Source organism: Tachypleus tridentatus, chromosome 9, assembly GCF_004210375.1.
Source record: "Tachypleus tridentatus isolate NWPU-2018 chromosome 9, ASM421037v1, whole genome shotgun sequence".
NCBI classification, from domain to species: domain Eukaryota; kingdom Metazoa; phylum Arthropoda; class Merostomata; order Xiphosura; family Limulidae; genus Tachypleus; species Tachypleus tridentatus.
In genome coordinates, this window is record NC_134833.1 from 124,476,744 (window position 1) to 124,493,517 (window position 16,774).

Here is a 16,774-nt window from a genome sequence, read left to right on the forward strand (position 1 = left end):
TTTATTTTCTGGCTTTCATATAGTTCTGTTCAGCCTCGAGATGTTTACTTTCCATTTCGATACGGGTTACCTCTTTCTGGGCTTCTTTCTTGTCTTAATTAATGCTGACTTTTCTAAACTAGCCTCACACCCTTTTTATTTACTGTTCTATGTTTAAAAAACAACAGTTTAAGAACTTATTTGTAAACAGTAATAAAAATGTTGATCTACTAAAACACAGCCAAGACCGAACATTTTGTGAAGGTCAATTTTATAAGTCTCCCATTGGTACAGCGGCAAGTGTACGGAGTTATAACGCTAAAACCAGGGATTCGATTCCTCTCGGTAGACTTAGCGGATAGCCCGATGTGGCTTTGCTATAGGAAAACACTTAAGAATAGTAAAACTTTTGAGTACGTAAGTCTTGTAATATTTACTGTTAATGTGCAAACTTTCGTGAACATATACATAATAAATAAAAAATTATAGCATGAACACTATAAGCAGAACGAAATGGTTATAAGGTCAATCTCCGTGATCGAACCCCTGCTGAAAGAGTTAATGAAATCATAATTATGGGTGATTTAATTTCAGGCATGTAGATCGGGAGAGACTAGAATTAATCCGTTAGGGAGATACGTTTTTTGAAAACTGTTAAAGATACTTTTATTCATAAATTAACCTAGGAACCTTCTAGAAACAATGCTACATTGAAGCCACAGATTATTTTTACACTTTAAGGTATGGGCTTGTTATAAGAGTGACAGTCAAGCCCTTAACGTGTTTGGTGAGTTGAAGAATACTATTGAATGACAACTTCCCCTGATGGTATATTGGCTTTACTGTTGAGTACAAGCACAACTATTGTGTTGTTTAGTTAACATAATTTTATAAATGATTACTTTTGAAACAACATATTTTTGACATTACAGTGGTTTGACGAATTCCAAGTGAACAAAAGAAGTCTTATTTCAGTTTCTAAGTTCTCGGTCTATTATTTTATCCAATGCTTAGTAGGATTGACCACGACTTTATGATGCTCTCTACAGCTGAAAGGACAAGCATGTTTGGTAGGATGGTGATTTGAACTCGCAACTGTCAGACTGCAAGTCATGCACCGTAATCATCTGTGCATGTTAGGCCTTGTCAGTTGGATTCTGAAGTTATTAAACGAGCGTGCACGAATGCTTCAGAGGAAATGAGTATTATTTGAAGCTTTATAAACAATTGTGATACACAACATTGAACCAAGTTTTGGTCATATGTGTGGGTTTACATTCATTTGACTTGTTTGGAATATATTATTCTTAAAATGATTGAATTTTGTTATGTCCATTTATTGTTCAAATTCATCACCAACTACAGAGTATTCAGTCCCATGAACCTGACAATCCATTGTAATACAAAAAAGTGAGGAAGGATGATTAAATATATAAGAAAACAGTTTCTATTTACAAAAAAATCTTCGAAAGTATCTTCTGAAGTTTGCATTCAACCTAAATAACAATCGCATACTGCATAAGCAATATATATATAACATATCTAAATCAGCTGTTACTAACATACGAAGAATGACGAAACCTGAATGATATAATACCTTGACTAATTTTAATATTCGAATGGTGAGGCTGTGCTACTTCAGGTAGTTTATAAAAATGTTCATTTCTGCTAAGTTATCAACAGTAAGTTAAATAATTCTGAAATGTTTATACAGTATATGATGACATACTTGTTTTTATTCTAATAGACATTTTAACAATGTTAAATACACACAAAAATACAGCACACAGAATGGACACTTTCAGTTCAAGACTGTTTGTTTTGGAATTAGGCATAAAGCTCACCATGGTCATTACGGCAATCGAAAATCCGGTTTCTCGTGCTATGAATTCCAAGACATGCCACTGTGCTACTGGGAGACAATTCAAGAGAGAGAATTACAGCTTTATATTAGAAACAATCTTAAAAAGACCTTAGTGAACTGATATTAAGCTATGCAATTTGTCTGAGTATACGAAAGTGTATTGTCAAATTTTCTCCCCCCCCCCCACACCAACCTATCCTGAGTAAACCGAGAAAGTTCTCAATCTATATTAAATAAAGTAGTAACTAAATAGTATATGAAGAATTTTTAGACAAACACGATGTTAAAAACCTTAGATAATAAATTTTTGGTCTGATGTGATTTCTTTATTCAGAAACAAGCACCGAGCTTCAAAAGCAAAGGTGGATGAGACTTGGCCCGTAGAGGGATTTTACAATTATGCTAGGCCGGGATCTGTACAGAATGTGAGTACTAGTTATTAATTTTATATGTTAGACTCTAACAATAATGGATGATCTCTAACTAGAATAAAACAATGATCTTAATATCGAGAGGTTGATACATCACAATATTGTTACAGTCAAATAATGTCTGATGGTCAAACACAGTTCCTATTGGAAAAGTTTCTATTGTAAGACAGTTGTGTAAAGTAATTATTCAGAATTATCTTAGTAAAGTGTAGTCAACCCTCTTTATACTCTAAATTTTTGTTTATAATGTACTGAACCCTCAGTTTACTCAGATGTTTGGTTTACAGTGTACCCAACTTTTTGCAACTAACGGATTTGATGAACCCCCATTGGTAACTCTCAGATTAATTATATAATCTCTGCATTTTAGATTTATGGAAACGATTTTTTTCTAATTGTGTATAGAAATGACCATGCTCTTAATTTCACCTGAAAAGATGATCAGAGAAATTTCAAAACGTAAATATTATTTGTCTTAATTCGAGGCTTTTTCTAATGTGGATGAGTTTGTGTTCCCAAATGCATTTGAAAACGTTATGAGAAAAGTAAATGTCATGAATAAAAACAAATGTACTTTCTTCTATAAGATTACACACACAGGTGCTGACTTTCACACACATGCAGTTATATCTAATATTTCATTGTTCACCAACAAAATTAGGTTTATGATAAAGTTTATTTGGAATTTGTGGAAGCAATTGGTGTATCAAAATAGTTTAAAAACACATCACTATACTTTGCTGACCGTTTTCCAATTTAAATCTTATAAATTTAAATAAACTTGCAATGAAGAATGTGGCAAGTTTAGCCTTTTTATTGGTGTTGTTGGGATAATTCTGATGTGTAGAAATAACGAGTAATGTCGTTTGTAATGTCAGAGTATAGACATCTCAAATGTAGGAATTGACCCTGAAAGGTAGTGTTTGTACAAATCAAATGTAGGAATTGACCCTTAAAGGTAGTGTTTGTACCAAGAAAGATAGAAATAATTAAAATGTAAATAGAAAGAGCTCTCAGTGCATTTGTAATGTACGTCAGCACCAAATGTAGATCTGGAAATGCCAGTAATGATGTCTAAAAAAGATCTGTATATTTAAGAGACTGAGAAAAAACAAAATGAGATCATCTTTTACAAATCATTCAATGACGATCTCACTCTCTGTTTAAAGAAATTCAACACAGAGAGTATAGAAGAAATTAACAAATCTTGGTAACAGCTTTTAATATGTGTTACTTGTGTTCAACAGGAAGCAATGCTTAGAAGTGGTGGCAACTGTGTGTCTCATGTTTGTTTAGGTTTTGAACCAGCTGTTTACTATGTATGAATTTTGTTGAAAATAACTAACGTTTAGTTTTGGTATCAGCTGTTTAACTCCAAGATTGTATAACATGAACCAATGTTTAACCTTGAAAGAAACTGTTTAACATATTCCTAGACTTTTCAACAGGCAACTGTTAATGTTACATCACTTTTAATCTTGATGATAACACAATTTCTGACTTGTTCAACAGGAACTGATATAGAAATATATAATTTTAATCCTGTTAACAGATGGATAGGGTTATTTAGTATGCTTCAACATAGTTTAACAGGAACTAACATAAGAATGCTAAGCTGTTGTTAACAAATAGTTACAGACACTATTATTTCTTTCGATATGACATACATACAGATTTCTTTTGATCTCTCCTTTCATTAAACAACAATGATGTCAGTACTATTACAAAACCATTCTTAGATACATTGTAATGTTTTTTACAATTACTGATGTTGTGAAAATTGGATGATATCTCTTCTTACTAAAGAATGAGAAAATAACTTTTTGAAATGTTATACAGTTGGCATACTGGCAGCTGTTTGAATTATGCAATTACTTACTGCCTCCATGCAGTTGTTAACAGATGGAAGACTGAGGACTGCAGGACCAAGTTCCAAAAGAGTGGTAAAAAAAAGTCAGTCAATCTGGTCCAACTTCCACCATGGCACTTAAGTAAGAGGGCACTGACCACAGCCATTCTCTCTTAAAACAATGGGTAGTTTCACTGTACCACTTACCATTGTCATCTCTCCAAGAAAAGTGAAGGGGAACAGATAGATACGTAGATCCACAGCAGTAAAAAACTGACTAGGTGCATGGAAATAGGGAAAAGAACCACTAATGAAGAGAGATAGGTTGTGATCTGAGAACATATTTTCAATGGAACAATCCCTCATGTATATATTAGTACTACTCCACAGGGAGTGTCTGTTAAAATCCCCAAAATGAAAAAATAGAGATGGCAACTGTTCTGTAACACCATCATAGTGTGACTGATTGTCTCTCAGGAAGACAAGAGAACAAACAATGATGGTATTCTACTTACAGTTGATTGTTGGTGTGTGTGTGTGTGTGTATATTGGTCTACATGCCTTATCCACAATCTTGTGGTTACAAATGAGTTATAGAATCTGTACTGTTGAGGGTGAGAAAGTATATAGTTCATTGCACTTACATTTATTTATACATGACTAATGCTTGAACCTGTTGTTCCATTTTTCACACATTCTACTTTCATTCCCACCTTCCTGTGTAAAGAACATACCTGTTCCAGAAGTACCCCATTTATGGGCTTTATTCATCTCAGAGTACATCTGTTCATTCTGGATAGTTAGTTATTCTGCTGTGCTTCTTAACTGACCCTTTTACCTTTATAGAGTGAAGATAATACCACATCAGAAGTTATTTTTGACATCAAAATATAATTTCCCATTGGTAATTCACATCCACCCTCCTCATGGCTGGTGTTCTTCACTTAGAACAGGTCAATTCTTGAAAGTGAGGAGTAAGAAGGAATAGTAGAGGGAGACAGATGTGCCACTACTGGTGGAGAACAGTCACATGATATGCACATGTTTAGAAAAAGCATAAAGTTGATAGGGTATAAAGACTGATGCACTAATTACAAAAATATTTTTCAGCAAAGCTTAGAGTGCAAAGAGTAATTGAGATAGCTTTGTGTGATAGGAGATAGATACCTATCAAAAATACATTTTAAGTGTAAAAGTGTTAACGTTTGTATCTCAGCACAAGAGATTTGCATGTTTAACTGGTTGGTGAAATAAGTAAGAGCTTCAAATTTTTACACTGAGAATTAAAACTATTATATGAATTTTGTCTTTGCAGAATATTGTTATTGAGATTCTGATAATCTTACGTCAATCATTTGACATATTTTATTTAATGATCCTAGAAATAAAGACAAAAATAAGAAAGAAAAAATGGCTGTTCCAAAACAACAACAACCAACTTAAAGACATTTTATGAGCCATTATGGCGAGGATAAAATTTTAAATTTTCTTTGAAGTTGGCTTTCCATTTTCCGTATCTTGTTGAACAACGTGATCAAATTTAATAAGTCAAGGATTATAACTACTGTTATTCCAGGGGGATGGGGGGACTATACAATTTCCAACAAGATAATATACAACTCTCCTCCCATATAGTGAATACGGTGTTAAAATAGACTCTCAGTGGTGGGAAAGATTTTCAGTAACTTCTCGTAATGCCGTCTCACTCGCATGTGTGTGTTACCAAATATTAACGTGGTGAACCCCAAACCACGTGTAAAGTTACCAGCATTTAGAAACTGATTACCTTTACTGTAAAGATTTTTGAACGTATTATATAAATTTTATTCTCTTTCATAACTCCAGTTACGACAGAAAGTGTTCGTATCCCTTGCGTCCCGAGTAGTTTTTTGCTCATAACTTAAAAAGTATCACGATAAGGCTTATAGAAAGATAATATATTACAAATATTATACCAATACACATCTACATAAATTATTTTGTGAATTAAACGACAAATAAACTGATTGAGGTATGTAAGAAAGCATGTAGATAAACCCTTCACCTGTTGGAAGAGGAATATTAAAGGGAATACTTTTAAATTAAGTAGCAAAACTATGCACTTATACACACCTGAAACTGTATATCGCATCATGTGAATATGATATATGGTATATATAATGTGGTGTAAATCTTGACACCTAACGAACAACAGCACTGTCAAAGTTATTTGTTAACTCTACACTGGTTACTTAACCGTCGTTTCGTTGAATGTAGCCAGCAGTAACATTTTTATTTGATGTAGATAAGAGTTGCAACAAAACTAGCAATATAATTCAACAATAATAATTTCCATTATTTAAGTGTTTATTCGTTTTTTATTTTAGAAAACTTAGCTTAAAGCATAATAAAATTTCTCACCTGTTCTATTCGAGAAATTACTTTCCCCATAAAAAAGGAAAAGATTAGATACCGTGAATTCTACACTTTGAATTCGTGGGACATTATTTAACATGTGTAATTATTTTTGTAATAATTTCTTAATTATTTATAATTTACATGTTTGTTAATTGTTAATCGTTGTTTATTTCCAGTTGGATGCGTTGTCCCACTCAAGCACTTTATTGGAATGGAGAGCTCAGCAAAGTATGTTGGTTAAATATTTTCGTTGCATGAAGTTATTATTAAGAAAGTAAAGCACCCGCTTCAAAGACGCCCGCAGAAATTTATCACTCTAAATATCAGTATAGTGATATTGTGAACTGAATAGAAACTCACGTAAATATGCTGAATGAAGAAAGAAAGAATTGTGTTTCTAATGTTCCAGGGAGGAAATGCCCTTCTTGACCCCTCCATTGCAGACGCCAATGACATGCCTTACCTCACGCCCATTATATCATGATTTATGTTATTCACGTGTTCCAAATACGATTATACTCTACCTTTCCGGATATTAAAAATTCAGATCTTTTAATTTTCTGAGTTAATGTACTCTGATTTTACATTCCGAAGTACAGAGACCTTGATTTTAGTCGCCACAGTGTACAGATTCTGAATTTAGTTTCCGGAATGTATAGGATAAGAGTTTGACTTGTGTGTATATCTAGTAATATGAACAGGTGGTTAGGGCGCTCGACTCGTAATATGAGGGTCGCGGGTTCAAATCCCCGTCATATCAAATATGCTTGTCCTTTCAGCCATAGGGGCGTTATAATGTGACGGTCAATCCCATTATTCGTTGGTAAAAGAGTAGCCCAAGACTTAGCTGTGGGTAATGATGACTAGTTGCCTTCTCTCTCGTCTTACACTGCTAAATTAGGGATGGCTAGCGCAGAAAGCCCTCGTGTAGCGTTGCGCGAAATTCAAAATCAAACAAATCTGCTTTAATAAATATAGTTTCTTGTGCTTCCTTACCCTCTTGTGATTGAATTAAGAGACGAGGCACGTACATTAAATTTGTCTGTTGTAGTTCTTTCTTATTATTTCTATAAATTAATAAATAATAAAAAATCTTCATTTTGCATTCTTACGCTATTGACACTACTCTAACCGCCCCTACACTGTGCGAAATGCTGGACTAGATTATAAAAATCGCAAAACGATAAGAATTTGAAAATATAGAGCTATTAAAGACACTGTTCTTTTATCTAGGAGATTACGGAACGCAATTAGAACAACTGAGGCGAAACCGTACGGAGGAAATACAAGAACTGAATTCGAAGCTGACAGCAACGCACAAAGAAGAGACCGAAACGTGTAAGTTTTCTTCCAAATTGTCACATTAAAGTCATTCTCAGTATAAGATAAACCTAATGTCTGTTACGAACATTTAGATGGATAACAGACCTAACCGTTAATTTTGAGTTTATAGCATATTTTAGAGAGTTAGAGCTAACAAAATGAAACAAAAGATCATACAATGGATTGTCTCTATTCTGCCCACTGACTCATGGTTTAAATCTCAATCATCGAACATGCTTGTGCTTTCCACTGTGTGTTCGATATAAAGAGACAATCAATTGCACTATCTGTTGGTGAAAGAGTTATCCAAGAATTAGTTGTGGTTAGTATAGATCTATTTGCTTCTTCTGTTTTCGTTACTATAAATCTTGTAAGCTTAATATCTTACAGTAAATGGAATTACAGGTTCTTTAAGGCACTTTATTTCGGTTGAAGTAAAATGTGTGTAAACAGCAGCAACTATTATTTATTTTAGTGGCCTTTAACCACCAGGAAGAATTTAGAAAATTACGAGCTGAGTATGACAAAGAGGTGAGTTTAATAACACTTTCAGAGTTACTGATTTCTCGTTACCAATCATAATGAAATTCTTAAACTTATTCGTTTTCTTAAATTTTCATCTGATACTTCACTGGTCGAGTACAACAGATGTTAATCTAAAAACATTTGTAGAACACAAGTTTAAGTATTTAGGCTTAATTGAATGAAGTGAGCTTGATTATTTAGGCTTAAGTTAATGAAGTAGGTTTGATAGATGTAACTTCTGTATGTGCTTCGTTTTTAATTCCCGTCACACCAAACATGCTCGCTCTTTCAACCATGTGGGCGTTATTATGTTTCGGTTAATGTCACTATTCGTTGGTAAAAGAGTAGCTCAAGAGTTGGCGGTGGACGGTGGTGACTTGCTGCCTTCCCTCTTGTCTTACACTGCTAAATTAGGGATGATTAGCACAGATAGCTCTCGTGTAGCTTTGCGCAAAATTCAAAACAAACCAAATCATTATTAATTAATTGCATTGAATTCATATTTGGGAAATTTGGTTTGATTTTTTTCGTAATGTGATTTAATCGTTCGAACAAAAAAAAAGTGTTTACTTTGGATACCGCAATTTCGTCTTTACTTTCAAACACTTAGATTTATATAGAAGGAACTTTGTCCCAGTTAAAGTATTAGCCTGGTATAAGAGCTGTTTCTTAGACCATATTCTAATAATGATACAAAATAAGAAGAGAACTTATGAATTATGACTCGATTTTAATTTATATTTGAGATTTTATTTAGTTTTATCGTTTTAGTTCCAAGCAAGTTGACTTAATGAAAGAACCGCGGTCTAAAGTTGTAAACTTAGTCTCAAAAAATTGGTTAGGTCTGGCGTGGCCAGGTGGTTAAGGCTCTCGACTAGTAATCCGAGGGTCGTGAATTCGAATTCTCGTCACACCAAACACGCTCGTCCTGTCAGCCGTGGGAGCGTTATAATGTGAATGCCATTCCCATTATTCGTTGGTAAAAGAGTAGCCAAAGAGTTGGCGGTGGATGGTGAAGACTAGCTGTCTTCCCTCCAGTCTTACAGTGCTAAAGTAGAGACAAGCAGCGCAGATAACTCTCGTGTAGCTTTGTGCGAAATTAGAAAAGAGAAGGTGGTTACCATAACACTTTAGTGGCGTCATCTCTTGTTTTAAAATAACAAACAACAAAATATATTATTTATGCTTAAAAATACTTGATAGCAGTTTAAATAAATTGCATTTCATATTTTCCTGAAGATTGAAGACTTGAAAAATATCCATGCACAGTCCATTAAAGATGCCCAGAACGAAAACATTCAAAAAGTTGCATCTTTGAAAGAACTACACAGTCGTGAAATTGAAGGTAACCTTTGTTGATATTCAAACATGAAAAACTTATGTGCAGTTAAACTCATAAAGCATTGTTATTGTGAATTAAAGGATGAAATGCTATAGATCTACATCTCATAATGTTGTTTTTCCTTTGAAATTCTACTCTCTCTTTATAAATAGAAAAGGAAGAATATATTAGGTTAACATATCTAAAGCACCGCTTTAAAAATAGAAATATCAGTACAGGTAGGAAACTTTTATGCGTCATTGTGTTAATTTATTGGTACATATTTATGTTCATGATGGAGACTTTTCAGATCAAAAGTTAAAAGACATAAAGAATATTTCATGTATCCAAATAACGAAACACATTTCAGATTTCTAAAAGTATTTGGAAATAAAACATTAATTAGCGAGTTCGGCAGCATAATAAAGAGTAATAAGTTCACTGAATATCACCTAGTGGTTATTAAATGAACCGAAATGGTTATTTTGGGGGGGCAGATTTGCTTTCTTATTCAGTAACGCCTAATTGTTGTTGTTGACTGTTATTTTTATTTTAAAATTACTTCACAAGAATAGTAAATTTTATTTAATGTCTGTGATAAATAAGTACTTATTATTATTCATGGGATCCTATTATTTCATTCTTATTTTCATCTCCATTTAGGGGTTTCTTTTATTCATCTGTTGCTGACATTCACAGGTTCCTGATGTGTTTATGTTGACTTTATTTTCATTCATTGGTTTTTGATGTTTATATGTGGAATCTTTATTCATTCATTGGTTTCCAATATTTCTCATATTTTGTTTGATGAATTATTAGGCCTGGCATGGCTAAGGCACTTAACTCGTTATGTGAAATTCATAGGTTCAAATCCCCCTCACACCAAACATGCTTGCCCTTCATCCATGGGGACATTATAATATCACAGTCAATCTCACTTCTCGTTGATAAAAAGAATTGGCAGTGGGTGGTGATGAATAGCTACCTTCTCTTTACGCTGCGACATAAGGGATAATTAGCACAGAGTGCCCTCATGTATCTTTGCACATAATTCTAAACAAACCAATTATTAAATATTGTTTTCTGATATTACTCCAGTTTTAGTTTTTATTTCTTGTTTTTCTTGGTTAATTTTTATGGTGTGTGGAAAATTTTCTAATGGTTTTTCAAAGGATCAGTATTTACGTTATTTGCCATTATTTATTATTATTTATATTATTTACATAACTTATTGTTATTTATTTTGGCATCTGTTTTACAGTTTTGTATTTTTTGTCTTTATTTGTACATTCATTGTACCTCATTAACACAGATATAATTACAAGTTTTTCTCAGCGGACGTCTTAGGGTTTTCACTTTCTTCTTGCTTTCTCTTCCTAATCTTTCAGTCGCAACTCACTGACATTTTTAGTTATGACTTATAATGACAAGTTGGATATTAGGATTAATTATTTGTATTGTTAATGACACTTTCGACTGTTGGTAAAATGTTGAAAGTCTATTTTAAATTTCAAAATTATGAGAAGTATTTTAGAAGGGTGAGCTACCAGTTGTTACTAACCATTCTTTCAGCTGATATCAATCATATTTGTTGTCAGTAACTATACCTTCAGTTAACATCAGTCATATGTGCTGTGAGTGGCCATTCTTTCAGTTAAAATCAGTCATATTTGTTGTCAGTAACAATTTCTTCAATTGAAATTATTCATATCTGTTGTCAGTAACCATTCTTTCAGTTAACATTGGTCATAGTTGTTGTAAGCAATCATTCTTTCAGTTGACATCAGTCATACTTGTTGTCAGTAACCATTCCTTCAGTTTACATTAGTCATATTTATTGTCAGTAACTGTTCGTTAAGGTAGCACCAGTAACATCGTAACTCATTCTTTCCAGATCCACAGAAAACCTGAAGTTAGGCCTGAACAATGATTAATTTCTGTTAGGTGTGTCAGCTAAAATACATAATTTTGTATGAAAGTCTTAGTAGTACTGAGTTTTACATTTGTATAGGTTAGAATCTTTATTATATCACTGGAGAGGAAAAGGTTTTTGTTTGTCTGTTACAGCTTGGTTAGATTTTGAAACATTTATTAAAAATTAACTATCATCAAATGATGTTAATGCTTAGGTTCGAGGTTTAAAGGCAAATGCAAAAAGACAAAAATTGATATTGAGATGGCTTTTGTCATGGCTGTATTTGTTGAGTGGTTCTGCAATATCTTTGTTTTTTTTTTCAACAGAATTAAAGAACGGCTTTGCAAAACAGATGCAACAGGCTTCAGAGAGCCACGAGAAAGCTCTAGACATCTTAAAGCAGCAGCTACAAGACCTACAGAAGCAGATGGAAAGCAATCTGCGGACAGACACCGACACCAAACTACAGGTATGATCACTGACTGGTATCTGACTACTAGAATAGGGCCTTCAGTGGTTCAGTGATAATTTTGCAGGCTTATAACACTAAAAATTCATCACCTGTGGTGGGCAGATCGCAACTAGCTCATTGTGTAGAATAGAAAATATAGGTTGATACATGAGATAGGCACTTAGAAGAACATCTTTAAACAACTACAGTATTAAACCAATAATAATAATGATAATATACAACTTTATTTCATAAAATTAGAAAATTCATTTACAAAATTTTGTCTGGATGTTTTTTTTTTTCAACTGCTTACCAATTTTGTGGAAACAATACTAAAATTATTTCAACTTTCCTACTTTGAAGTAAGTTTGTCAAAAATATTTCTATGGCTTAATTTTCTGTTTTCTTTAAATAAAAGATATTCCATATTATTAACTTTTCTATTTTAAACTTGTTTTCTTAAGAAAGTCTTATAAGCAACATGGCATAAATAAAATATATAATTTTCGAAAATCAACTTGTATATTACTGGTAAGTGTAAGAAACTAAACAATTATGAAAAGTCCCTAATTCTAATAAATTCTTTCTTTTATTTTACAAGGACAAACTTGACTTTATACTTGAGAACATATTGGTATTAAAAACAAGCTCAGATCTGCTCAGTAGAAAACACATGATACTTATCGTACTTCACCCCAAAATGTGGAGCATGACAAATGTTTAGTGTTTTTGATGAACCAAAGAAGTTAAACGTAATTATAACCAAACAATTCTGACACGGAAAAACTAATTGCCAAAATAAATTTAAATCTAAATACATCGCAAAGAAAAATACTTCAGACAGTGAATAAAGTTAGAGCTGTTGATATTTTTTATAATAATATCACGTGTATAAATGTATACGGTAGTTTAGGTATTCAACTCTTAATCTGAGGGTCGCGGGTTCTAATCTCTGTCACACAAAACATGTTCGCCCTTTCAGAGGTGGGGGCATTATAATGTAACGATCAATCCTACTATTATTTAGTAAAAGAGTAGCCCATTGGTTATGGTAAGTATTTATTCGTCGTTTTGTTCTAAACTGAGAATGATTTGTGTAAAATAAATATTTCAAAATTAGAAGCAAGAAACATCAGTTTTAAAATTCAAATTATTTGAAAATTTATAAATTTTCTCCAAGTAAAGAGAGCTATTTTTAAGTGTTAAATGTTCCCATTTGAAATTACCTGTGAAATTACAGAAGTGTATATTACTTATCGGCAGATGGCGATCCTAATTTTGTTTTGTATTTTCGATAACAAATGTTTCTTTATGCCATTTTTTTATTTCTGTGACAGAATAAATGTTTTTTATTATTGCTTATTTGTGTTGGTGAAATTAACTGTATTATATCAATTTTTTTTTCTGATTTCGTGTATTTTACCAAAATAAAATTGAAAACATAATCTGTGACGTAGTCACTGTGGACCTCATTTTCATCTATTCAAAATTCCTCAGTATTATTCACAGCTAAATTAATTTAGGTTATTATATAGTGAGCTACAAAACGAGTTAAAAATCCCTTATAAATATCGTACATGCATTACAATTATACTAGGCTTAACTGTGTGTCTTTGGTAAATTGTATATAGTTCTATCGATCGTAAAGAGGTTGCATTTTAAGTGTAATTTGGAAAACAATTACAAATTCATTCAGGAAGTGTGTGTAGTTTTCTTACAACATAGTTAAATTGGGTTATTTACTGAGCTCACAAAGAGTAATAGAACCCTTGATATTAACGTTATAAAGCCGTAGACTTATCGCTGTTCTGGCGGGGGCTTCAGGAAACGAGTCTGTATCTTAAAGAAAACTGAAACCTAAATTTTCATATTAACCTAATCACTCAGTTAAAAATGTCTGCATTCGATTCGGTCAGTGAATCCTGGTCTGTTACACTAAGTAGAATAAGAAATATCAAAAATAAAGCGCCATTTTTACTAACAGACGAAATATGGTTTATTCTGTGTTGAAAATAGTAACTTCTTTTGGAGATTTGTATTTTATTTACGACCAGTGTTTTGAAATATTTCGGGTCGCTGTGTCTTTAGATTAAGCTAATCGTCTCAACAACAGCTTGATATCCCATGAAGCTTACCATATTAAACATGACATTCTAGCAGTGTGTGATTAATTTTTACTGGAGAAAAAGGTGCGAACAAGCCACTGAATTTTCTTAAGGAATGTTTTGTTAGTTTTTACAATAATTTAACAGAAGATTAAATACAACAATATCAACAACAACATTGTTAGATCACAGAGTCCAAATGAGAGACCAGATGTCCCTGAGGTTGAAGAGTCAGCGGAAGAGAAAGAATGAGATAATAATTGAAGACCCACCAGAGGTCACTGCGATGGAAAAAAAAAAAGATGTCCTCTGAGGGACGTGGGGTTCCAACTTCATTTGTCAGACCATCCACATCTATACAAAACAAACAGACACAAAAAATCAGAAAAATCAACATATCTTTTGTATTCAGTCAAATGTTTAAATACTTTTCAAACGAAACAAAAAATAGAATTTTTAATTAGTTGCCAAATTGTGTGTTATCCGTTGTTTCCAAAACTGAGCATAAAAACTAATACATAACTAACCTCATCCCGAGCAGTAGATCAATTTCTTTAGTGGTAGATAAAGTCGCTGTATCCGGTATACGAAGGTGTAGCAGTTCAGATAACGTTGAATAATCTAGCAGTAAAGATAATAAAGATTGTAAGTTTTCTATAAATTACATTTTTGAATATATGTTACTTTGTTATTTTTCATTTTTTTACACCTAGTGATTGAGATTCTCTTGCTTTTGTACCTCTAGCTTGACTGGTTTTCGTATTTTAGGCTTAGTTTATTTTGTTTGTTTATTTGTTTGTTTGGAATTTCGCACAAAGCTACTCGAGGGCTATCTGTGCTAGCCGTCCCTAATTTAGCAGTGTAAGACTAGAGGGAAGGCAGCTAGTCATCACTACCCACCGCCAACTCTTGGGCTGCTCTTTTACCAACGAAAAGTGGGATTGACCGTCACCTTATAACGCCCCCACGGCTGGGAGGGCGAGCATATTTGGCGCGACTCGTGCGCGAACCCGCAACCCTCGGATTACGAAGCACACGCCTTAACGCGCTTGGCCATGCCGGGCCTTAGGCTTGGTTATTTTTATACTTTCAGCTTGGCTTGTTTTTCCGTTTAGATTTAGTGTCTTTGTAATTTAGCCTCAGTTTAATCTTGAAATTCTTTTCTAAAGCAGCTAGAGAAATATTCCATTGCCAGGTAGTTACGAGCACTGCGTGTTATTTAGTGTGCACTAAAATATTTAATCCACAACGACCTTTAAAAATCGTATTTGTGCATTTTTTTCGCATTCCTTCAAATCAGAACTTTAATAAGATTAAAATAAGGGTGAAAATTACATTTAAAATCAGTTTTTGTTGTTTACATCTTCTGTGATGAATTCCAAAATAAATCAATTATGAGGTATGTGATTAAAACGTTGCACCTAAACAGAACTTTCGTCACCTTTCATAGGCTTAGGGAAGCCTCAAAGCTTTGACACTGGAAGACAAAGTTATTGTATTTGCTCAAATAACACAACTACATCTGAGAAAAAAAAATATACAGTTTTAGCCATAAGACATGAATATAACTTAAGGAATATAATTTTACCATAAAATTCTTGCCATGACCATATTACTTTTGGTCGAAAGTACATGTTAGTGTCTTCAGATAGGTGAGTAATGTGACTACAGTATGGAGACGGTCAGAACATGCCATTGGATGCATATTAATGTTACCAAGTAATACTTAGAACATGCCACTGGATGTTTGTTTTGATGCCATCAGGAGGAAGTTCAAGTGTCTTAGAATGTTTTGTTGTCATTATGTACACCTTGAACTGAAACATAGAGTAAGTTGACGTGAGAAACAGCTATAACTGAAACATAGAGTAAGTTGACGTGAGAAACAGCTATAACTGACACATAGAGTAAGCTAACGTAGTAAACAGCTGTAACTGAAACATAGAGTAAGTTGACGTGAGAAACAGCTATAACTGAAACATAGAGTAAGTTGACGTGAGAAACAGCTATAACTGAAACATAGAGTAAGCTAACGTAGTAAACAGCTATAACTGAAACATAGAGTAAGTTGATGTGGTAGAGAGCTATGACTGAAACAGCTGTAACTGAAACATAGAGTAAGCTGGCGTGGTAGACATTTATGACTGAAACACAAAGTAAGCTGAAACAGAGTAAGTTGACGTGAGAAACAGCTATAACTGAAACATAGAGTAAGCTAACGTAGTAAACAGCTGTAACTAAAACATAGAGTAAGCTGGCGTGGTAGACATTTATGACTGAAACACAAAGTAAGCTGAAACAGAGTAAGTTGACGTGAGAAACAGCTATAACTGAAACATAGAGTAAGCTAACGTAGTAAACAGCTGTAACTGACACATAGAGTAAGCTGACATGGTAAACAGCTGTTAGTGAAATATAGAGTAAGTTGACGTAAGAAACAGCTATAACTGAAACGTTCAGTAAGCTGATACTAAAGAGGTATGACTGAAATACAGAGTTAGCAGACGTTTAAACAGCTATAACTGAAACATAGAATAAGTTGATGTGGTAGAGAGCTATGACTGAAACAAACTTATTCTATGTTCTGGCGTGTTGTTACTTCACATCTGGTGTG

At 33.3% G+C, this 16,774-nt stretch overlaps 1 protein-coding gene and 2 long non-coding RNA genes across 3 annotated transcripts in view; 2 read left to right on the forward strand and 1 right to left on the reverse strand.

Annotated features, from left to right (window-relative positions):
* Positions 1 to 2,176: 2,176 nt before the first annotated feature.
* LOC143227242 (uncharacterized) lies at positions 2,177 to 8,378 on the forward strand. The gene is made up of 4 exons (XR_013014957.1): positions 2,177 to 2,268; positions 6,697 to 6,748; positions 7,754 to 7,858; positions 8,319 to 8,378. It is a non-coding gene; the product is annotated as an uncharacterized LOC143227242 (long non-coding RNA).
* A 780-nt stretch (positions 8,379 to 9,158) lies between these two features.
* Positions 9,159 to 12,079, forward strand: LOC143227478 (uncharacterized). Its single transcript, XR_013015002.1, has 3 exons — positions 9,159 to 9,182; positions 9,608 to 9,713; positions 11,931 to 12,079. It is a non-coding gene; the product is annotated as an uncharacterized LOC143227478 (long non-coding RNA).
* Positions 12,080 to 13,552: 1,473 nt separating this feature from the next.
* Positions 13,553 to 16,774, reverse strand: part of LOC143227479 (uncharacterized) — a 42,965-nt gene continuing 39,743 nt past the window's right edge. The window contains exons 4-5 of the mRNA XM_076458921.1: positions 14,688 to 14,781; positions 13,553 to 14,514 (exon numbers count right to left, since the gene is read on the reverse strand). Coding sequence (XP_076315036.1) covers positions 14,493 to 14,514; positions 14,688 to 14,781 — 116 coding nt within the window. The 3' untranslated portion in view covers positions 13,553 to 14,492. The remainder of the gene's footprint in view (positions 14,515 to 14,687; positions 14,782 to 16,774) is intronic.